At 58.4% G+C, this 22,316-nt stretch overlaps 9 protein-coding genes across 9 annotated transcripts in view; 3 read left to right on the top strand and 6 right to left on the bottom strand.

The window, feature by feature from the left end:
• Nucleotides 1–34: 34 nt before the first annotated feature.
• Nucleotides 35–577, bottom strand: SPRG_06305 (hypothetical protein; the record flags this gene model as incomplete). Its single annotated transcript, XM_012345687.1, has 2 exons — nucleotides 35–148; nucleotides 191–577. 2 exons carry the CDS (start codon nucleotides 575–577, stop codon nucleotides 35–37), a joined length of 501 nt encoding a protein of 166 aa, XP_012201077.1.
• Nucleotides 578–2,909: 2,332 nt separating this feature from the next.
• On the bottom strand, nucleotides 2,910–3,525 carry SPRG_06304 (hypothetical protein). The gene has a single exon (XM_012345686.1). It carries the CDS (start codon nucleotides 3,472–3,474, stop codon nucleotides 2,932–2,934), a length of 543 nt encoding a protein of 180 aa, XP_012201076.1. The 5' UTR covers nucleotides 3,475–3,525; the 3' UTR covers nucleotides 2,910–2,931.
• Nucleotides 3,526–5,278: 1,753 nt separating this feature from the next.
• On the bottom strand, nucleotides 5,279–5,968 carry SPRG_06303 (hypothetical protein). The gene has a single exon (XM_012345685.1). The coding sequence runs from the start codon at nucleotides 5,915–5,917 to the stop codon at nucleotides 5,360–5,362; it is 558 nt and encodes a 185-aa protein (XP_012201075.1). The 5' UTR covers nucleotides 5,918–5,968; the 3' UTR covers nucleotides 5,279–5,359.
• Nucleotides 5,969–6,619: 651 nt separating this feature from the next.
• SPRG_06302 (hypothetical protein) lies at nucleotides 6,620–8,025 on the top strand (the record flags this gene model as incomplete). The annotated part of the gene is made up of 6 exons (XM_012345684.1): nucleotides 6,620–6,724; nucleotides 6,775–7,086; nucleotides 7,139–7,396; nucleotides 7,448–7,588; nucleotides 7,644–7,691; nucleotides 7,736–8,025. The coding sequence occupies 6 exons, from the start codon at nucleotides 6,620–6,622 to the stop codon at nucleotides 8,015–8,017; spliced, it is 1,146 nt and encodes a 381-aa protein (XP_012201074.1). The 3' UTR covers nucleotides 8,018–8,025.
• Nucleotides 8,026–8,037: 12 nt separating this feature from the next.
• SPRG_06301 (sodium/hydrogen exchanger 3) lies at nucleotides 8,038–10,370 on the bottom strand (the record flags this gene model as incomplete). The annotated part of the gene is made up of 17 exons (XM_012345683.1): nucleotides 8,038–8,064; nucleotides 8,114–8,167; nucleotides 8,215–8,322; nucleotides 8,368–8,451; nucleotides 8,500–8,567; nucleotides 8,616–8,665; nucleotides 8,717–8,800; nucleotides 8,848–9,038; nucleotides 9,089–9,284; nucleotides 9,326–9,420; nucleotides 9,466–9,681; nucleotides 9,730–9,808; nucleotides 9,851–9,873; nucleotides 9,920–9,985; nucleotides 10,035–10,086; nucleotides 10,133–10,304; nucleotides 10,349–10,370. 17 exons carry the CDS (start codon nucleotides 10,368–10,370, stop codon nucleotides 8,038–8,040), a joined length of 1,587 nt encoding a protein of 528 aa, XP_012201073.1.
• A 92-nt stretch (nucleotides 10,371–10,462) lies between these two features.
• Nucleotides 10,463–15,046, top strand: SPRG_06300 (hypothetical protein; the record flags this gene model as incomplete). The annotated part of the gene is made up of 9 exons (XM_012345682.1): nucleotides 10,463–10,791; nucleotides 10,835–11,032; nucleotides 11,077–11,776; nucleotides 11,826–11,993; nucleotides 12,034–12,120; nucleotides 12,167–12,487; nucleotides 12,541–13,344; nucleotides 13,389–13,671; nucleotides 13,725–15,046. The coding sequence occupies 9 exons, from the start codon at nucleotides 10,463–10,465 to the stop codon at nucleotides 14,951–14,953; spliced, it is 4,119 nt and encodes a 1,372-aa protein (XP_012201072.1). The 3' UTR covers nucleotides 14,954–15,046.
• Nucleotides 15,047–15,599: 553 nt separating this feature from the next.
• Nucleotides 15,600–17,298, bottom strand: SPRG_06299 (hypothetical protein; the record flags this gene model as incomplete). Its single annotated transcript, XM_012345681.1, has 5 exons — nucleotides 15,600–15,647; nucleotides 15,691–16,080; nucleotides 16,139–16,480; nucleotides 16,542–17,152; nucleotides 17,202–17,298. The coding sequence occupies 5 exons, from the start codon at nucleotides 17,296–17,298 to the stop codon at nucleotides 15,600–15,602; spliced, it is 1,488 nt and encodes a 495-aa protein (XP_012201071.1).
• A 280-nt stretch (nucleotides 17,299–17,578) lies between these two features.
• On the bottom strand, nucleotides 17,579–18,652 carry SPRG_06298 (hypothetical protein). The gene has a single exon (XM_012345680.1). The coding sequence runs from the start codon at nucleotides 18,592–18,594 to the stop codon at nucleotides 17,701–17,703; it is 894 nt and encodes a 297-aa protein (XP_012201070.1). The 5' UTR covers nucleotides 18,595–18,652; the 3' UTR covers nucleotides 17,579–17,700.
• Nucleotides 18,653–21,569: 2,917 nt separating this feature from the next.
• Nucleotides 21,570–22,316, top strand: part of SPRG_22186 (hypothetical protein) — a gene marked incomplete at both ends in the record, with an annotated part of 2,200 nt that continues 1,453 nt past the window's right edge. Inside the window, 2 exons of the mRNA XM_012345762.1 lie at nucleotides 21,570–21,929; nucleotides 21,974–22,276. Coding sequence (XP_012201152.1) covers nucleotides 21,570–21,929; nucleotides 21,974–22,276 — 663 coding nt within the window. The remainder of the gene's footprint in view (nucleotides 21,930–21,973; nucleotides 22,277–22,316) is intronic.

Raw genomic sequence — 22,316 nt, 5'->3', positions numbered from 1 at the left:
GCAATGGCCGCGGAATAATATAGCGGGGCGGACACTAGACCATGACGACCGTAAAACTTTTTAATGTCGTCACGCTGCCCTTGAACGCTTCCATTTCGGACTTGGTGTAGAAGAGGTCCATGGCCTCTTCGTCGGTGAGCGCCGGAATCTTGCGCACGCGGACTTGGCCCGAGAAGGCGACGTGGCGTACTCGCGGGCCTGGCGTCGCTTCGAGGTCGTCTTCGGACGGGCACGAGGGATCTTCGGACGAGACACTGCCCTTCGGACCGTACGCGAGGTCGAGGAGCAGGAGCCCGTGGACCCACATGGCCCACGTGGCCTTCATCGCGATGTTGGCGTAGAGCCAGCCGGCCTCCTTCGTCTCGACTTGGATGCCGTACGGGCGCTCGAGCCACTTGGCGCCGCGAAGGACGGTGTAGCGCGTGACCTTGTGGCGGCGCTCGATGTCTTGCTGGGAGGCGGCCTCGAGGAGCTCGCCGTTGCGGAGGACCCAGAAGCGGACCCTCCAGTAGGAGACCATGCACTTCTTGGCCTTGATGTCGACGGGCGACGCGCAGAGGATGGCATCGTGCTTCATGCTATTTCGGATTGCTGTGTGTCATGCACGGATGTCGACTTGAGAGATGCCGGTCCCACCAGTGAGATTCGGCTCGCGTTTGTATGAAGTTGAGTTTCATTTTTTCCTTTTATGTGCACCGTCATACAAATCGGAAGCTTTTTAAAAACCAAGCGTCATTTTATCACACTTGGTGTGTGCGAATCCAGCTGCTGGTAGCAAACTCAAAACCCAAAATAAAAATAGACACCACGCGACGTGTTTATGTAGAGTGTACAGTGCCTTTGTATGCCGCCTTCGCGTTGGACGTAAAAGGGGACGTTTCAAATTCCACGGAAGTTCAAGGATGCACTGCGAAAAGATCCTTGGAACGGCACGCCGTCTTCGACGCGCTTTTCTGAAATGCCCCTGCAGCTCAGTTGCCACACCTCTCCGACGTCCTTCTCCCGATGCAGGAAGTTTCGGAGCACGGACCGTCTTCTCTTTTAAAAGAAATAGCCACAAACGAGCTACTATCAACCGCTTCAAGTTTGAGCCACGGCGCGTCATGCTTCCAGCTTGCGTTCTCGTCGCTTCGTAGCGATCGTACATTCACTGATTTGATGGATTCGGATCATGCCGTAATGTAGTGTAAACGCTATTCGCTTGCACGAAGCATAGATCTGCGTGCTCCGCATGCGTGTGCGTCGCCCGCACACAAAGAAGCTCACGGTGATCGACGAACATCGGTGCAGTACCTTGCAAATGCGTATTTTCAATGGCGTTGGCTATGCCTCATTGCAGTAGCCGGCGTCGTAGGGCCGGCCCAATTGGCCGGCCCACGACATATCTCATTACTATTTGAAGTACAGGAGCGGAACGTCGGCTGCATCCCACACTCGAATGCTTGTGATGGCGCTTGAGGTGCACTGACGTGAGCATGCACCCAATTCTTCCTGTACCCGTGCCCAGTGCCAGACCATGTACGTTCCGCCCTAAGATAAGAATGAATCAAACTGTCACGTCTAAAAAGGCCTACTACAGTCTACTACCGGTACTCCCTACAACATGTAGCGGTGGAGCTAACGCAACGGATCTCTCTTGGCCGAGGAAAACGGTTGCCGTATCCCTCCGCCATGTACAGGGCACCCATGAGGTCTCAAAGTGGGCTCCATCGATCATAGTGTCGAGAAGTAATGCGTGTGTGTTTGGTGGGGGCGGCAGGTTTTTACCAGAGTTGGCTCTTCTCTGCCACTGCGTGCAAAAATACCTTCGACTCGAAATATCGCTGTCTTACGGACGCCTCAAGGGACCCATCAACGCACAACCTAACCCACGTTGCCGGTCCATCACGACTCTGAGTCGCGTAAGATGGGACAAAACTACACTATTTTGCCTCGTTGGAGGCGTGTTTGGGCGCCACGATACCCTGCGACCCATTGTCTATGCCGACCTGCAGCTGAGGCGAGGTCATGACTTCATCTTGCCATCAGCTGTAAGAAGCGATGACGAGGTCGTCATTGCGAGCGCTGAACGCCTCGAGTCGCGCGGCCATCGGTAGCGGTAACGCCCCAAAGAAGGCAGCAACTTTCGTGTGCAACACCGTGCATTGGACACCGTTGCTTTTCAAGGACGTGAAGACAATCGCGGCACACGGTCGATACCACGTCGCTTGGCAAGACTTGTTCGTACCCATGCCCAGTAGCAAGGCGACATGCCCAGGGACAATGGTGCTGAGTGCATTGTGAGCCTCCTGACGTGCCACGTTATTTTCGGCAGTGTGGCATTGACACACATTCATGCTATGTAGTGTTGTGATTGGCGTTCGAGGCTCACCGACAAGCATTTTTATCCTAGCGCCAGCCGGCACGCGTGACATTTGGCGCGCTCGTTGTGGGCAGGTGCTGCTCCTGGGCGCCCCTGCTTCCGCGGCCACGGAGATCGAGATCCTCTTTGGCGCCAAGGTATGATGATAGTTACCGGTATGGAGACGCTCAGTATCCAAACGCGCGGCACGATCACAGTGAGGAGCGATGAGCTTGCCGCCGAAGTTCGAGCCGTACATGTAAACAAAGCGTAGATACCCACACTTTTGAACCGCCGCTCCGGTCAGACACGCCCTCGACCACCGCGTACTAGAAGCTCACTGAAGTTCCGGCGGTGGGCTTCGATCGATTGGTCGGTCGATGCGGCTGGCTGGGTCTGGAGATCTTATCCGGTTTCGTCCGGATTATATGACGTGGCAGAAGGGCAGGTGGTGGGCAGTCAATCTGAGATGGCAGCAAATCTCGTCCGTACTAGCTTACACACACGCATGGCACTCTCATTAGTTTGCCGAAAAAGTTGCGAGCACAAAATACCGAGCAACATTAGTGGCTGTAAATATATTGTCAAGTTTAACCTCGAATTAACCTGAATTTAAACTGCCCCATCAATTCTGCCATGCGGCGAAAACCTTGAATCTCGACATTGGTGTAGAAGAGGTCGTCGGCTTCGTCGTCGGTCATGGCGGGAATCTCGCGCACACGAATGGTACCGGCAAACGAAACCAAGTGCGAACTTCCAACCTCGTCGTCGTCACAGGCCGTGGACGTCGAGTTCGAGTTGGAGCTCGTCGTTGGTAGAGCACGTACCTTGATAATTGGAAGACTCAGGAGAGCGTGAATCCAATGGGCCCACTCGGCTTTGGAGCCGGCTCGAAAGTGCAGCCAGCCCGCTTCCTTGGTCGCTACGCGGAAACCCATCTCATGCCCTTGCCAAGTGCAGCCCTCGATCACCGTGTAGTGCTTGACGTGGTGGCGGGCGTCGACGTCGGCCTTGGTCTTGGCGGTCACGAGTAGGCGATCGTGCAGGCGCCAGTAGCTTCTGCCCCACGTCGAGATGACAAACTTCTTGGTCTTGGCCTCGAGGGTTGACTCGCACTTGATTGCCCCCGTCATTGTGTGGTGCTGGAATGATGTCGTCTTGACGGAGAAATTGATGAAGTGATCATGAATCTCGCATGACATCTTTTGGTCCATGGTTAGAAGTTCGAGCAGGAACTCGGAATTTTCATAAAATAGAAACTAGAGTGCGTAGGAGTAAAATATTCCTAGCCAACGTCCCAGACAATGTATGCTCGTCACAGAACTAGCAAAATTAAATCGGCCCGAGAGCGATGTTCCAGGAAGCATGTCGCAAAAGCTGTGGTGGTCCCGTTGTCGAGTGTCTGGCGCAGCCGTGTCCGAGTGAAACGTGCGACACGGCCCGTGACGAGACCGAGGGCGTCTAATAGTGGCTGTTACGATGGATTTGACCACCCGATCGAACAGTGATTCTAGATGGACGCTGCGTAAATGAGGAAAAACTCCACATCGCGACTGTCCGAGCAGTGTTGAACCGGCTGCAAAGCGCAACTCGGTGGGCGGAAAGGGCACATTCGTGTGAGATGATGATCCCGCGGACTGACATGGATGCTACGACTTTGAACCAACCGTGCACGCGCCTGGGTGCGGCTCGTCCGTCCGAGCCAAGGGAATTTCCTTGGTCCGAGCTAACGCAGCGTGGGTGAATCCATAATGCGAACCAGGTTTGCGCCTCCGTACAACGTGCTGCACACTGCAGCTTTGCCCCGACGCAGCTATGTCGTTGGTTTTCTTGGGCACAGGTAGCTTTAGTCATACCGGCGCCGTGGTCGGGATGCCAACGCTTTAAAAAGCCTGTCACCGCGTGCTGATCAAAATGCGCATGCGTTCTTGCAGCACACCCGAGAGCTCATGCCATCAACACCAGCACCACAGAGAGTGTCGAACACGCGCCGTCTAGTAGTACGTTTGTACAACCAGGACACCTAGTACGTAGCTCGACTAGCTGTGTTGGAGGAGCGTGGTTGAGAAACGAGCCATGAAACGCGGCCACTGGGTGCAACGAAGGGCACGGTTGTCGTGCACTGATTCTTCTATCCACGCGCTTGGCTTTCTGTGTTTCGTGGCACTCATTGGGCTAAGTCATCGGTCTGAGGTTAGGGTTTTTGTCCGCCGTCTTGAGGCATCTCCAATTTGATGTTTCGGTAGGCCCTACATCTAGCAACAATTTTTCTCACATTGAGCTCAGAGACAAGAACTACTTCCACGTCTATATTGCAGCAAATCTAGCAATCTAATCAACGGGTTATTGGCTGATGTGGAGGTATAGGTAGCAAGCACGACCCGAGGGACGCCAGCTACTACCCTATGGTCTCGCTCGATTCCTGCACCTCCTTGAAAGGGGATCTGCGACCTCTCTCTATTTCCGTTCCGTGATTTCTGCTGAACGCGTGCGCTAAACCACACGTAAAACAGCGAAGCATCCGAATGTTACGCCCTTTGGTGTCGAGCAGGGTTGAGGATTGACGCCCATTGAGGCACTCAATGGGTTGCTTTGGACATTGGCACTTTCGACTCCACGATTGCTACGAATAATTGAGGGATCTTCATTGCTTCGACGACAATCAGCCCTATGCAAACAACAAAACCTTCGAGTCCACAAATTGCCCCGATCAAGTACGGCGACATGGAAACACTGAAGAAACCTCGGGAAAAACCCAGCGTCGTGTGGAAAACAGGTAATGAGAGGGGCTGGGTAAAACCATAGAAGCCTGTGAGAGTCGTGATGTGCTCGCTTGACGCCACCATCAGCGCCGTAGAAGGAGTTATAAGCCTCCCCAGCGGGCGATAGACTTGTGTCTACAACTACTCCACGCACGCACGTACATCACAAGGCAAACCCATCCCTTGATTTTATTTTGCATGTCAAGATACTCAATAAGTTAGTTCTAATGGTACACATAGGTTCGACGGCTGCAGCTCAGTAGTGCACGCTGGCAAAGCTCGTGCGCAGCTGCGTCGCCATGATTTTGAAGGCAAGGAGCTCCGACTTGTTGTAAAAGAGCTCGTCGGATTCGTCGTCCGAGAGCGCGGGAATCTCGCGCACTTGCACAAAACCGGCGAACGAAACGCGTCGCTTTTGATCCAACACGGGTTCCTGGTGGTTGGACGGCAGCGGGATCTCCGAGAGACTTCGGTGCAGACCGCGCTTGAGGTCCAGAAGCAAGAAGGCGTGGATCCATGCTGCCCAGAGCGACTTGGTGGACAAGCATGCGTACATGGTGCCGGCCTCGATGGTCTCGATCTGCAGGCCAAAGGGTTTTTCGTCCCACTTGGTGCCTCGAACGACCGTGTACGTCTTGATGCGGTGGCCGAGCTCGACGTCCTGCTTGGTAGCGCCCACGCGGAGCATCGAGTTGGTCAACGACCAGTAGCAGGGCTTCCAGAGCGGCATGAAAAAGGTGCGCGTGAGCGCAGCGATCGTCGAGGCGCAGGTGACGGGGTCAGCTCCAGCCTCGGTGGTCTTGAATGGCATCATCTTCACAACGTGGCGAAATGGAAAATGACCGATCAGAAAAGGATACGTGGGTGTTGAGAAAACAGTCGAGAACTCGCGACCAGCTTCAAGGTGGCAAAGACAGACGGTCAACGAGGTAGGGTTGGGTCGATGTTCGGTCAAGCCGCGCCGTGTGATTGGCGCATGCCGCCCGAAACCTCGAACAACGAGCGTGCGAGCGACACGCTCCGTCACGATTTTCCAAGAAAAAACCTCAACGGTCGGATCGTCTGGAGCGAGGTCCTGGGATCGATACCGAGGGTCCTAATGCGCATATCATATGGCCCTTGAAAGTGGCACATAATGCAAATCCCAACGATTGCAAGAATATCCTGCCATCTTTGGATCGCATTGGAAAGCAGGAGGAACCGCTGGCGCCAGAGTTGCAGTAGCCGTCCCAGATCATACGACCTTGCATACCTACCCATTGTCCAACTGCAACTTCAATCATTTGTCGCTGGTCGCCTGTCGTGTCTATGACGACTGGGCACTCAACAACCTCGTCGTATGAACTGTTCAAATGCCAGGCAGACGGTCCACAAACGGTGGATCGTTGGCATTGAACCTTCTGTTGTCCGATGGGTCACTGCGTTGTTGCTGGCTTCCACTAGTACCCAAGCAATCGTTGTGATATGGATGGTCAAAATGTGCGTTTCAGATGGTCGTACATTTTTTCCGTTGCCGATGGAAGGCCCGATCCACGTTGCGTCGACGGCCGCGACCGACCGCGCGTGGCACGCGCGCTACGTCAAGCTCGACGACATCTCGGCGCAGCTCTTCTGCTACCGCGTACGGCGACTGCCACCGTATCAACCAAGGCGATAGTGGCGCTCTCGTAGGACCACACGATTGCCGAGACCAAATGGGCACTTCCGTTGCACGGCGCCGACGTCTCGACGCCGCTTCCGGGTGCGCCCACGCATGGCATTGCCATGGACGCGATGCCCTACTGCATTCTGCTGCACCTCTCGACGGGCGACGTCGTCTGTCTCGGTGTTGCGGACCTGGCCGCGAAGAAGGCGTGGAGTGCCAAATTGCTGCACGTCGCGTCGCATGGCCCGCGCCAGCACGCAACGTTTGCCAAGCAAGAGAGCGACGACTTCACCTTTGCCGCGCGCGTCGCCGATGTGCGAGTGGACGCAGGTTACGCGGTAGTCGGACACTCGAAGCGAACCGACGTGTCAATATATGGCGCGTGCGTAGGAGTACAAGGTGCAGTGCGCGTGCCGCTTCTTCAACGTCGCGTACGCGCGCCACTTGTCGATCGAGTGGGTCGTCTGGCACCGGTTTGCCCACTTTGCAGCGCTCGATAACGTCTTGCGCACCGAGTTGCCCAAGCAAATGGCCGGGATTCCGTTTCTGCACCAAAAGCGCGACGTCCTCCGGACGCTGCTCGGGCACGCGCTGGAGGACGCCTTCCTCGCTCAACGCCGGACGGCCCTCGACACGTACCTCTGCAAGGTAGCGTCGTCTAGAATTCATGGAGGGAGAGATCCCATGCTGCTGCTACAGGTCGTCGAGATCCGGGACGCCGTGGCCTTTCTTACGCCCACGTGCAATGCGGCGCTCAAGGTATCGACGATCAACGACAAAGTAGCAACAACAATAATCCTGCTAGGGCTTTTTGAGTTTGAGACGCACTGCAGCCACGAGGTATGTCGATCGCGTACTAGCCGAGGAGTACCGCACTCACCACTCGTCGGGCTAGGATGTCGTTTTGACAAAGAAAGAGGCACGCGCGCGGACGCCGCGTCAGGTCGAATGGTCCTGGTACACAGCTGCACGATTGGAATTGAGTAGGACAAGCCAAAGGCACCGACCAAGCCCAAGCTCAGAGCGACGTCACGCGCACTTAAGACCGACGCTGTGAGCTCCGTGACGACGCCGACGACGTCCAAAAAGAAGCATAAAGACAAGAAAAAGGCCGACGCGCCGCGGACGCCCGAGGGGATCGAGCCACCGCCGCCGCCGCCGACATGCGACAAGCCGCAACTGGCAGCACCCGTGGTCAGTGTGCCACCGGCGCGCGCCAATCTGCTGGCGCAGATCCAACAAGGCACCAAATTGCGCTCTGTGCGTTAACGCGAAAGAGTATCTTCTTGTTACTCGTGGTGGGCGTCGCCGTCGACCTAGTCGAGCATATTGTCCAATGCGAGGCAATATGTTGCTTGGACGTACACATGCTCGGCGGGATTGGCCTCCAAAGACGGGCTTGAGGTAGGTTTCGTCAATCTAACACACAAAACTCAGCGCCGGACGAGACGGACAACGGCGTGTACGTTGCCCCAGAACGACCCAAGGTAGCTTGGCGAAGCAGCACGCTCATTGATCGACGACTGGCGACGGCGCGGGACTTGAAGTGGCGACACATCGGCGTGGTCCGACACCTGCAACCACCAATGGTTCAGACACAAACGCAGGCAGCGTCGTACCTCGGTCGATGACAAGAGACCGCACTCGTCTTCGGCACAAGCAGCAGCGTCCTCACCGTCGTCCTCGTCGTCGTCGTCGTCCTTCTGCGCATGTAGAAGGTAGTAGCTAGAGCGTGGATCTGTATTTCATACCTTGAGTTTGGTCTGCTTGAGCAAGGGCTCGGTCAAGCCGCCGCACACAATCGTGGTGAAAATGACCACTAGCCACGTGTATCATGACAGGCTGCATCCAGCACCGCGCGACAAACCGGTGAGTGTCGTCGTCGTGTACACCTCGCGGTTGGCGCCGGGCATGTCCCTACATATCGAGCATGCGTTGAGTTGGATCCACGATTTGGGTGTCGCGTACTGGGACAAGGCAAACGCGATTGCGCCACGGAGCCCTGCAAACCAGAGGACCACTTGCATTTGAAATGGGATTTTCTGCGACCGCCTACGAGACGCGTCGTCGTCCATCGACAAAGATATGGCGCGTGGTACCCCAGGTTGGCGAGCCAACTGAACGGGAAGATGTTGAAGAGCCGCGCAATGAGGCAAAAGAGGATCGCAAGCACCATGAACGTGATGTCCCACCGGCCGAATTGGCCGACGCAGATGCCCATGCCCATGTATAGAAACACGAAAAACTCGGCCGCGAGGGCAAAGCTCTGGAAGATCGACTCGGCCGTCACCTACACGCATCGCTTTTGTACGGCGGTGGATGTGGGGGATCGTCGAGGACCTGGGACGACGGCGAGAGGTTGTGTGTGTTGTAGTGGGCCATCGTTATACCGCAGAAGAAGAGCGACATGATGCCCGATAGCTTCATGACTTCGGCCAGCGAGTACGACCCGTACGCAAACAGAAAGAGGAGCGCAATCTCGTACTTGGGGTACTTCTTGATGTTGGTGTTCTTGCAGAGGAGCGAGCAGCCCAGTCTAGCGCACAGTTCCAGTACCACACGCACCACGGATCGTACCCCGTGACGAAGCCACACGCGACCGACCCGAGCGAGATCAAGGTAAACTCGATAAGCAGCATGCCGACCGCAAGCGGCGTGAACTCATGCCCCGACTCGTAAAACTAGAAAAAAGAACGATGTCCACAACCCAAGCACACGATGCTAAAGACCTTGAGAAAGGTGTTGAAGAGCACGATCGAGACGGCGTCGTTGAGGACACTCTCGCCAAACACGAGGCTGTACAAGAGCGGGTCGAGGTTGAGTTCGGGGTTGCCAAGAATCGAGAGTGTCGCGACAGGATCGACCGCCGAGATGAGCGCACCGAACAGTAGCGCCTCCAAAGGACTCGATGTATCGATCGAGATCCACCCGAGCTAATAGAGTTGGCGTCATGTCCCTACCACCTGGAAAGAAGACCTTACCTGGCCAGCGTAAAACGTCAAGAAGCCGACAATGAACGTCGAGACCATGGTGCCCAGCACGGCGTAGAGCAGGATCGTGCTACGCAGGATGCAGACAACGCAAGCTCGAAAGGTCGTCTACCTGAAGTTGTCGAAAAAGTTTTTCTAGCCAAAAGTGAGCTCATATAGGACGACCGTCGCGCGACTGTACCCGATGGAGCGAGTAGCCAGCTTCAAAGATGATGGGTGGCAGTAGGAAGAAGTAAAAGAGCAGCTTCTACTCCCACAGTGCATGAGCCTCCTGCTCGCCATGACGACGCACGTACGTTGAAGCGCAGGAACTCCATTTCCTTGCGGCTTGGGTAAAAGAGGCGCGCGCTAATACACGCAGTCGCATTGTCCTCGCTACTGCGCAAGACAGTACCATGCGCCGACGATGAGCCCGACAATCATGGCGGCGCCCGACTCGGGCAGGTAGTAGAACCGGTACTCCTTGATCAAGTAGGCGCAGACGATGCACATGCCGAGGATGATGACGAAGAGGAGCGTATTGAGCGCGCCAAAGTCATGCAGCACCTCGCCCGACGTCGCCTTCTCTACGCCATCTGCATGAGCCATCGTCCCGTCGCCTTCATGCGACCCATGATGTTGATGTCGACCATGCTGCGACTTGTTCTGGATTCCGGCGTGTACCTGCCAGACGGCATAGTGCGATATCAATTTATAGAGGTGCGCGCCACTCCGAAAGGGCACGATGCCACGCGACGAGGCCAAGCCGACGCTGCGCATGCCGCCGATTCAGCGCGCGCCGATCGGCGATGACCCGACGCGCGTCGACAGCAATGGCCTCGATGAGAAGGTGCAGGGCCTGCCCGATGCGGCGCTGCTCTTCACACGGCCGGCGGGCCGCCCGCTCGAGGTGTGGCACGACCCCGTCGCCGCCCTGCCATCAAGCAAGTCGACAGCGGCGACGTCGTGGGCAAAGAAGCGGCCGCGCTCGCCGGGTGTCAATACGCAGCGGCCGCGCTCGCCGGGTGTCAATACGCAGCTGCAGCCGCTCCGAAGCGACGGCAAGAGCCCTCGGTGCGATGTATGATTGTGGTCGTTTTCAAACCTGCAAGACTAGGCGCATGCGGTCGTTCGTGCAGAACTTTCTGGCCGACGACATGGGCACCTTTCGCAGCGACATTGACTTGCACAAACACGCTGTTGACACGGGCCGCGCCATCACGGACGCCGACGTGCAGGAGGTGGCGCGCATGCTGCCAGGTCTTCAAACCCTTCGGCTCTCGCACTGCATCGACGTCTCGGATGCATGTTTGTGGTACTCCAATCGCCTGCAAGTCGAGTCTTTGAATCGTAGCGTAGGGCGATTGCCAAGCACTGTCCGTCGCTGACGGGTATTTACATGAGCCAATGCGAGCGCATCACCGACCTCGGTCTGCGCGTGCTCGCCCACAACTGCAAACTCGTGACCGTGGATCTGAGTGACTGCAAGCAGCTAAGCGACCTCGCGCTTGCGACGCTGGCGGCGGGCTGCTGGATGATCGAGACGTTCATCCTTGCGCGCTGCCCGCACGTGACCGACATCGGTATCGCCAAGATTGCGCAGTGCTGCAAAGGCCTCACGTACATCGACGTCTCCGAGTGTCACCACGTCGGCGAGTTTGGCGACAAGGCGCTCCTCGAGCTCGGCAAGTGGTGCGGGAACCTCAAGCATTTAGACCTCTTTGGCTGTCGGCACGTGCGTGACATGGGCATCCGCGCGATCGCCAACGGTTGCCCGCGCCTCTCGACGCTCAAGCTCACGGGCTGTCGCGACGTAAGCAGCGTCTCGATCCAGGAGCTGGCCTCTAAGTGCCACGCGCTCATGCGGCTCTCGCTCGCGGGCTGCGTCAAAACGCGCAACGAAGATCTGGTTTTGCTCGCCACGTCGTGCAAGGAGCTCGTGTGGCTTGACATTAGCGGGAGCCCGAATCTCTCGAACCGAGGCATCGCGGCGCTCGCGCAGCACTGCACATCGCTCACGCACCTCAACGTCTCGGACTGCCAGCACGTCAACGACAAGGTAGATGGCTCATACAAGTTGAAACGGAGGAGGACATGAAGCATGCTAGGTGTTGCGGACGCTTGGCGACCACTTGCGGTCGCTCACATCGCTGTCCCTTGTCAACTGCACTCGCATCACCGAGGCCGGCATCGACGCCATCACGACGCAATGCACCAAGCTCTTTACCCTCAACATGACCGACTGCCCACACATTCGTCGACGCTACCTCCACGAGGTGCGTCGTCTCCCATTTTTATCTCTCTTATGCAGCGTAGTTGGTCGCGCGACTTGAATTTGTCGACTGGTCGAGTGCCTTCTTTGGCATTGAGCCGCTGCCGAACGCCATGGACCTCCAGCTGCGCGTACGTCTTCGTCCTTGCGCTGCCGTGTTGATACACATGGCGATAGAAAGAGCGGCGGATTCTGGAGCGCCAAAGCGCGATCCACATCCAAGCCGTCATGCGTGGGTGCCTCGCGCGCGGCGGGGTGTACGGCGCCAAGTTGCGGCGCGTTGAGCGCACGACGCTGCCCACGATCCAGGCGCGCATCCGAGGGTGGCTCGCCCGCAGCGCGTACCGCCAGATGCTTCTCGCCCGCCTCCAGCTCGAGATGGCAACGATCATTCAACGCGCCTACCGCCAGTGCCTCGTGCGACGCATGTGTCGGCGCGCGCGACGGCTCTTGCGCATTCGCAACAGCCAAGAAGCGGCCGCCGTCATCTTTCAAAAAGTAGCGTTCTCGACTTGGATGTTTTCAGATAAGAGACTGACGTGCTGATGTAGATGTACCGCGGGCACAAGGGACGCCGGCGCGTCGCGCAGATGCGCGCGCGCAAGGCCGCCCATGCCCAGCTCCAGGCGCGGCGCGCGGCCCTTCTCGAACTCGCCGCCATCAAAGTCCAGCAAATGTATCGTGGGCACAAAGGGCGGGGCGACTGCCTCCTCCTACGCGAGATGCGCGAGGCTGCACGGCTTCAGCGCGAGAAGGAGCGGGTCGCGGCGGCGATGCTTCAACGCGTCTACCGCGGCCATCGCGGGCGAAAAGCATATCAGCTTCGCCTTCTCCAGCTGCAAGAACTCCAAAACCAGCACGCGAAAGCAACCAAGATGCAAGCCTCGTACCGCCGCTTCCAGACGCGCCAACACGCCAAGGTCGTCGCCGCCGAAGAGGCCGAGGCCGCCAAGCTCCGCGCGGTCGTTTGCATCCAGAAACACTGGCGCGGCACGCGTGACAAGCATCTCGGGGCCATCCTGCTCGGACTTGTGCACCTGCGTCGACGCGAGCACGAGGCCGCGCGCGTGATTCAGACCCGATGCCGCGCGTTCCTGACGCGTGGGCTCCTCCGCGCGATGAAAGAGGTGCTCCGGCTCAAGCTCTCGCGCGAACGCGGCGCGACAACGATCCAGCGCGTGTTCCGCGGCCACAAAGGGCGCGAAGCCCGGGAAGTGCAAATCGAGCTGCGCAAGCTCGAGGGCCAAGCCAAGCCGCTTTACGTGCGCATCACCAAATTTGAAAAGGCGGTTGCCGGGCTCAAGACGTCGGTCGAGACTCTTCAGTCGACGCTCGCCACCAACCAAGCCGACGAGGTGCGCCGCTTATCTCAATGACTTCAAGCTTCCAATGTCGTTAGGTTGCGATCGCGAGTGAGCTCGAGAAGACCATGACGATCAAATCAAAATTTCACGACTCGGCACGGATCACGGGTGCCAAGCAGCGGTACCTCACGCGGTACCTCCAAGCACAGCTCGCGGACCAGCTCCAGAAGAAGCGCATGCTCGTCGCGGTCGAGAGCCGCAACCTCGAGCTCGCGGTCGCCGAGCTCAACGAGAGCGAGAAGCAGCTGCGCTTCGCCAAGCGAGAGCTGCAGCCGCTCACCGAAGGCGTCGAGCGCAAGACCAAGGCGAGCCGCGTGAGTCGCCTCCAACACCAAGTGCGTGCCCAACGCGGAGGTGCGATTGCGCTGCAGCGGCTCTTTCGGGGTACCGAGTCCGCGCGGCCGTCGCCGAAGGTTCGAACCGCTGGATCGAGCTCTATGATCCCGTCCTCGACCGGCTCTACTACGTCAACGCGTGGAGCCAAGAGACGCGGCGTGTGCGGCCGCTCGCGATGCACATCTTTGGCGACACGTTTGTGCCGCCGTACAAGGGCACGTCGTGGTACCAGTGCCGCGACGAGACGACCAATGCGTTCTACTACTACAACCGCGAGACTCGCGAGTACCGGTGGGAGCCGCCCGAGGCAACCACGAGCTCCCGCGACGTCTTTGAGGCGCAAAGCAAGGGCGATTTGACGCAGCGGGCGGTGCGAACCCGGCGCATCGGCGCCTGGGAAGAGCATTTGGATCCGGTGACCAACACGACGTACTACTACGACCCTGCGACTGGCGAGTCGACATGGACGCTGCCACCGACGGTCGCGCACTCGGGCCGCCTCTCGACCGGTCGGCGGTCGGTGCACAGCATCGAGCGCGACGACGTGCCGCTACCGTGGCAGTACTACTACGGCTACGACGTGGACGACAGCCAGCGGCTGGTGAAGCGGGCGTCGCCGCGGTCGCCATGGACCGAGTGCTATGATGAATCGTACCAGCTAGCATACTACTACAACCAGCTCACGACCGAGTGCCGATGGACGAAACCCGACGACTTTGATGTGCCCGTGACCAAGGCATCGCCGTCGCCCGGCCTCGAGTGGTACAATGAACAGTCCGAGAAGAACGCGCTCTCGGCGCGGCGGTTTACAAAGACGCGCGCCATTGGCACCGTTTGGGAAGAGCACGCAGATGCGGAGACGGGCGTCGTCTACTACTTCAACACCATCACGGGCGAGACGCGCTGGTCGCTCTCGCCTCGCAGCTCCCGCGACGACGAGGCCGCGGCGAACCGCATGCCTTTAACGTTAAAGGCCAAGCTGGACGCGGCCGACGAACGAGGACCTCTCACGTACGCTGGCCGCGACATGCATGCCGCGTGGCTGGCGGAGGCGATCGAGGCCAAAGAGTGGGCCAAAGCCGACGGCCTCGTCGAAGAAATCCGGTGGCGCGAGATGCAAGCCGCCGCCAACCCCGCACCGCCCGACGATGTCGACACGACGCCCGAGTGGCAGCAAATGGAAGAAAACGGCGCTGTGTTCTGGTACAACACCCGCACGGGTGAGTCAACGTGGGATCCACCCACAGGTAATGATGGACTCTAAACGTCAAGGACATTCAAGTCTTATGACTTTAACCGCCAAATCGACGTCGAGCCAATGATATTTCCTGATTGCAAGAGCGTGTGGATGCTTCAAACACAGACCGAGGAACCACCTTCCTACGACAAGGAACTAACGATGCACGGAACACCCACCACAAGCACAGTTGGCGACGACACCTCGATCATGAGCGCATGCGTCACTCGAACATTCTTCCCGATGCAAGAATAATTGTTCGCGACCCAGACCTCGATTATGTCGGCGCGTGCCACATGCAGCGCTCTCTCAGCGTTCAGTTGCCCTCGCGAATTTACATAGCGGGAGCGCCGTGGCCAGCTAATCGCACCAGACTGGTTGTCATAGTTAACCACTTCATGATGCGCGTCTCGTTGCGTTCGTGCAGCGCTTTCCACTGCGTTGGTGGTCGATATTTTCCGGTTGCGTCCAAGTTGGAGCGCAAGTCTCCCGACGTTGAGCCAGCGGCCTCGGTTCTGCGCCGCAGAGGGCGGAGCTCGAGCCTCCCGCACAAGAGCCAGCATCACCAAAACTTGCGGTACCAAGAACGAGCCATCAACCGCGATGCAAAACCGGTTCCGGCGCGGCAGCCCCATGCAAATGAACGCTAGACTTCTATTACGTAGTAGGTTGCTTATGCGAGGCCACCCATGCACACGTACTTGAGCTCCGTGTAGTCGTCCTACGCAGCACCATCCGACACGATTCAGAAATAGATGTCGTACCATGCCGATGATCGAGCCTTCGCGACCGAGGCCCGACTGCTTGATGCCGCCAAACGGCGCCTGGACGGCCGAGATGAGGCCGACGTTGATGCCGACCATGCCCGCCTCGAGGTTCTCCGACATGCGCCACGCGCGACCGAGGTCCTTCGTGAAGCAGTAGGCGGCGAGGCCCATTTCGGTCGCGTTGGCCACCTTGACCACTTCGTCTTCGGTCGAAAATTTCTGGAGCGCGACGATCGGGCCAAAGCACTCTTCGTTGGCGACGCGCATCGCCGGCGTCACGTTGGTGAGCACGGTCGGGGTCATGTACGCCGGGCCGAGCGGGCTCGGGGTCGCGCCAAGCAGCGCCGTCGCACCATGCGCGACCGCATCCTCGACAACCGCCGTCAACTATCCCACACACACACCTCAGAACTCAGTGGAGACCACAAAAGAGGACGACGCGTACCTTGGTCACCGCACCCGCGTTGATGAGCGGACCCAGGTCAAAGCCGCGTTCGTGCGCAATGCCTTGCTTGAGCTGCGCGACGCGCGCCACAAGAGCGGCCGCAAACGCGTCAAAGCTGCCTTCCTGCACGTACACGCGGTTGGGGCACACGCACGTCTGGCCCGTGTTGCGGAACTTGGCCTGGACGAGGCCCTCGACGGCTTGGGGAATGTCGGCGTCGTCAAAGACGATGAACGGCGCAAGGCCGCCGAGCTCCATCGACACCTTCTTCAGCGTGCTCGCACACTGCTCTGTGAGGAGCTTCCCGACCACTGTCGAACCCGTAAACGTGAGCTTGCGCACCTGTGGCCGCAGAAACAATCACAGGATGAGAAACGAACGATAGACGCAACGGTCAGCCTACCTGCGTCGCCGTCGAGAGGGTGCGGCCAATCTCGGCCGCGGCCTCGCGCGGGCTCGGGACAATGTTCATGACACCGGCAGGCACGCCGGCCTCCTCGCCGAGCTTGGCAAACGCGAGCGCCGAGAGCGGCGTCGACTCGGCGGGCTTGACGACGGCCGTGCAGCCGGCCGCGAGCGCGGGTCCGACCTTGCGCGCGAGCATCCCGATGGGGAAGTTCCACGGCGTGATCATGGCGCAGACGCCGACGGGCTGGCGCATGGCCATCATGCGACGGCCCGCCGCGTGGCTCGGGATCATAAAGCCTTCGTAGCGCAGTGCTTCGTGGCCAAAGAACTTGAGGTAGTCGGCCGCGTACGACACTTCACCAATGGCCTCGGCGATCGGCTTGCCGCTCTCCTTGGCCATGATCATGCCCAGGTCGAGTTCGTTCTCGCGAAGGAGGCGGTCCCATTTCTGGAGGATCGCTGCGCGGTGCGTGGGCGTCGTCTTCTTCCACTCGTGGAACGCTACGTCGGCCGCATCAATCGCCGCCTTGGTATCGGCCGCATCCATGGCCGCCACGTCGCCCAAGGGCGCATCCAGGGACGGATCGAGGACCGTGTACGTGGCGCCTAGAATGCATCGGTCAGTGGCACTGGTTGCTGTTGCATGGAAGCGCACCAGAGATAGCATTGAGCCAGCGGCCACCAATGTAGCCTTGGGACTGGATCAAGTCCGGGCGGCGCAAGAGGCCCTTGAAGGCGGAGGTGAGTGTCATGGGCAAAGGCAAAGACAAAGTGGCGACTGGCAGTCGCCCGTTGGCGCCGATATGTGCGAGCGTACGCCGAGCAGATCCACGGCAATCTATATCCGGATTGTATCCGGTAGTTAAGAAGCATGTGCGAATAAAAAGCCTCTTTACGTAGCACATGGTTGCAGTCCGCTCAAGTGCGAACGCGCCACATTGTTGATCACGCGGCTCGCTGAAGTTCGTTCTCGTACCTTCGAACTTCGGTCTTCGAAGATTCGAACGTCAAGTCGTGCGACGAGGCAGTGGTGGCTACGACGCGGGCGCTGGGACGGCGGTCGATCGGTCGACGGCGGCGCGACTGCACCCAACGGGTGGCTCAACTTAATTATAGTTAACACGACTCAAGTCGTGGCAATAGATACAGGCTACTCAGTTCGACAGGAGCAGGTGGAGGTCGTTGTCCCGGCGCTGGCGCTTGGCGCACGGCTCGCCGATCGCAAGCGGCGACACCGGGTCCGCCTCGGTCTTGACTTGCGGCCGCAAGAGCGGCGAGTCGTGGTTGCGCTCGATATCAAAGAGGCCGATCGAGGTCAAGTGGGCGCCCGAGAGGACCGAGGCCACGTCGGCGACGTTGCCGAGGAGCTTGAGCAGCGGCGAGACAAAGTCAATCACGACGTCGTGGCGCACGATGCGGCCGTCGTCGTCGAAGTACGAGTGCACCGTGTCAATCGCATCGACCTCGATGCCGATGAGCGCTTGCACGAGGCGCTCGTTGACGAGGACATGCGGGTACAAGGTCGTAAGCGTCTTCCGCGAGATGCGGCACATGTAGCGCGAGATCGCGCGCACGACGACGCCGTCGCCCTCCTTCATGAGCTCGCAGCTGAGCGGAAAGATGCGCAGCGTGTGGTGGGAGCTCGTCATTAGGCGCCACTGCTCGAGGACGCTCTCCGCGCCCTGTGTATCCATAAAGCACGTGTCTTCCGTCATGATGGATCGCACAAAATTGCGCTGGAGCGTTTGCTGAGCAACGTTGTTGGTCGCAAACCCGTTCGAGAAGACGCGGTAGTACTCTTCGATGACGCGGACGGCGGCCATGCCGCTCACAGGGTGGCGCTCCAGCACGGCGAGGCTCTGCTGGTGCATCGCTCGCAGCACGCCTTCGAGGCGCTCGTTCTCCTTGGCCTTGGCCTCGTTCTGGGCCTCGAGCGTCTTGGCCATGCCAATGCGCTTGAGGCGGCTGTTGCGCTGGTTGATCTTCCACTGCTCGCGGCGCTTGAGGCGCTTCTCTGCCTCGGCGTCATGCAGCGTCGACGTCGACATGCTTCTTGGCGTCTTCTTGGAAACTCTGCCCACGGGTTGCTGACTCGCTCTCGTCGCAGCATGTGTCAACTGCCTCTCTTCGATTCGACCAATCCGCGGCCGATATTATCCGGCCGCTTCATGGCCAGTGGTGTTTAAACGCGTTTCACGTGCGCCATGAAATTGCATATATCTGCATGAAATGATCCTGTGCAGGGTAATTGGCCAACCAAAGTGAAATTCCACTAAATGCTACTATACCAATGAATGCAACTGCATCGCGCAGTGTTGGCCGGCCATGGCTTTACGCACAGCTTCTGAGTCATTCGGCGGAATCTTCAACTTGTACTGTCCGGCCAGCAATTGAAGGGGGAAGAGGTTTGGTTGGCCTTTAAGCCAACGAGGCGATGATTGGCTCGCGCCCACGTGACTCACTGCGCTGCGAGTGGGTGTCACCAGGTGAGTCAGGTTGAAGTTGGGTCGCGGCCACACGCAGTAGACTAATCTTTCGAGCGTGGACGGATACTGGTACCGCGGTGGTTTGCGCAATGGAGCCCTCCACTCGCTGCCAGCAAACAGCAAAAGCTGCTCACTCAAGCAGACGCTGATTCGCGCTATGGCTCGCGCCGTGATTGGGCGGACGCTCTACCAATGCCGATCATATTGTGGCAAGTCGAGGTTGCATGTGTCCGAGCTTCTGGCATGTCTTTACGCTTGCCTCCAGCCATTGCCGAAAGCGGTGTGGGCTAGCTTTGGAGCACCAGTGGGCTTTCTTGTTGCTATCGCCAGCCGAGTTTGGTGGTCTTGGGTTCCAAAGGCTGGGTGCTGTCTGTCACCTCGAACAACAGGAAAGCACAGGAGTGCGGAAAAGTTGTACAAGAAATATGAAAAATAGAGCCTGCAAAGCAGTATTGCTCAATAGACGAGAAGAGATCTTTCACGTTGTAGAAAGGAAAGGGTTTGTAAAGACCTGCGGCTCTCTCTCGGGTGCTACCGCTGTGATGACTCAAGGGTAGGACCAATGACTCAGCAACCGGATGACTCACTGCAAATTGGACGGTCCCGGAGCCCCTTGCCCCGAGGCTGCCTTCATCGCACCAGCAGTGTACTGAACGTCACGCACGTTTTCTAATTGCGCTGAGGTGGGCAGTGGTCGTAGAAAAGGCTTTTGCGCTTCCTATTATAGCGCAGTGCACCAAATCCCGTCGGCCCACCACCTTCGGCGCAAGTTGGCGTGGCGTTTAACGCAAAACCAACTGACGCCAAGGTCAAATTGGATTACGCAACACAAGTCGTTCGTTGTCCGACCTTGTCTTGGCCAATGGCAACCAGAATGGCTGGTGCGCATCCAAGCAAAACTGGCAACCCAGCACGCAGCACAAACGCTTTCATCCTGTCTGGCAGTCAAAGCATTGGGCTCCACTCCCTGTTGAGACGGTGGGTGGGCCCTGATATCGCCGCGCTTGAGGCTAGGAAAACACCGGTCGCCGTCGTAGACGTGTCTGCGTCAAGCCCTCCAAGAGTCGGTGTCTCTGCATATTCCATACTACTTGCACGCATAGGCCATTCAGATTTCCAGAAACACGCCTCCCTCGGTCGTTTCCGTAGCGTGTGTGGTGGCAAGGCCAGCATGCATGTATCGGTCGATATCAACGCGCGACGACCCTAGGTAGGCGCCCCAGTCCCATGGAGCAAGACTCTACGAGCTCAAGCTACGCTAGGTTGTCGCTCAAGCACAGTCTAGCAGTCGGTAGACGACGATGTCTACCAAGTGGCTCTTTGCGAGGTTGCGTCTCACATTTGCCTGTACGGGCAGTTGACTGCAGCTGCCTCTGTAGTGCTGCGGTCGTCGAGTCGTACCAGCATTTTCTGTCTCAGTGGCGGTGAAGCATTGGTCGCTGCCTCGATCTCCTTTGCATTGGCACCGTTGACGCCAAAACCTGACGAAGGAGATATATGTTGTACGCACCTGGCCGCCAAAAGCACCCGCGTCCGTTTCTTCTACGATCTGCCGCGTCTATTGTCGCGCATCACTCACGCCGCTGTCGTCTGCCGCTCACCAGACCCAATGTTAAAGTCCATCTTACAAATTATCGACGCAAGCCATGGACGCAAGCGCCCGAGGTTGATCCGGAATGGTGTGTACCAGATTGCAACGCTCTAAACTACAGCGCGCAAGTGCAGCTACCGGTATTCTTCCTCGCGCTTGCGGTGCTGGAAGCGGAGGAACTCCAGATCGCGGCCGTTTACAGTGGCATTTGGTCATGGCCCTTCTTCGTTCTCGGTGTAAACTGCAAAGTAGCAAATAAGAACTGGACCTCGCCAACGCACTGGTCGACCAGTCGCCTAAGACGATCCAGCGTCTCCGCATCAGTGTCTGGGACAGAGCTTGAAGAAGCGCCGATGAGCCTTGCCGCAACAGCGCCATGCTCAGCATCTAGGAAAGCAGAGAACTGCAGAGCGACAACTTCAACTTGAAATACGTTCTGAAGTTCCAGAAATCAGTTCCGACGAGGTGCTCGGTTCGAGACGTCGCGCCCGCTGTCGGCCCAGAATTCTCGTTGGACGCACGCAATCCAAGCTCGGAGCACGACCGTTGCAAGCGCTTGCGTCTAACGTGTTCGAATCCGGGCGTGCGAATCTTCATGCTCGAGCAAATATACATGCGCATGGTTTGTGTCGTGCGGCAGAGATCGCTTCAAAAATGCAGGTGGTGTCGTCTTCTTGGCTTGCTTGGAGCGCATCTCGGCTTCGACATTTCAACATCGTCGATGCATCTCTGCCTGGCGCATGTGGCCAGAAGGAACTCTTCTAGGTAGGCGCTGGCCAGGACCCGTCACTATTAGCTGAGTCTGGCGTCGTCGGAGCTGGAGGTCGTTGGTGGTCACCATGTTGTTGGTCCTCGGTCGTTTGTTCGCGAAGCTCCCGCCGGATCGCCAGGCGCGAGCCTCCAGCCAATGAGATTGCGCGTTTGCCTCCGCCAATCAGGTGCGGCAATGGGTAAGGGCCAATCCAAAAAAGGCGGACCGATGCTGCACGTGCTGTATGGGAGCGCGACGGGCACGGCGGCCGACGTCGCCGAGCAGGTAGGTCGCATGGCGGCCGCGCGCCAGGTCCCATGCGCTGTCTCTGCGATGGACGACTTTCCGATCGCGTCGCTTCCGAACCAGCGCTACGTCGTGTTTGTCGTTGCGAGCAGCGGCGACGGCGAAGCGCCCGAGAACATGGCGCAATCGTGGAAGTTCCTCCTGCGCAAGAGCTTGGCCGCCGACTCGTTGGCCAACGTTCGTGTCGCCATCTTTGGCCTCGGCGACTCGAGCTACGCCAAGTACAACGCAGTAGCCCGCCGCTTGCAGGTCGGTTTGCTTCAACGTGCAACATATACTTATCACTATGGTAGGCGCGCCTGGTGCAGCTTGGCGCGACCGAGATTCTCGAGCGCGGACTCGGCGATGACCAGCACGAGCTGGGCTTCCACGGTGCGCTGAACCCATGGCTCGAGAAGCTGTGGGGAGCGGTCTTGGCCCTACCACCGTTCCAGCTACCGGACGGCTTTGTCATTGATGACGCACCGCGCTTGACGCCGCCCCAGTACCGCGTGACGACGATGGCAGCAGCAACAGCATCCTCGGTACCGCACACGTTTTACGCCGCGCCCAAGACGGTGCTACCGGCGCACAAGGGCCAGATCCTGACGGCGACCGTTGCAGCGAACGACCGGCTGACGGCCGCCGATTGGACGC

Source organism: Saprolegnia parasitica (assembly GCF_000151545.1).
Source record: "Saprolegnia parasitica CBS 223.65 unplaced genomic scaffold supercont2.24, whole genome shotgun sequence".
Classification (NCBI taxonomy): Eukaryota; Oomycota; class Saprolegniomycetes; order Saprolegniales; family Saprolegniaceae; genus Saprolegnia; species Saprolegnia parasitica.
This window is presented reverse-complemented; position numbering and strand designations above follow the sequence as displayed.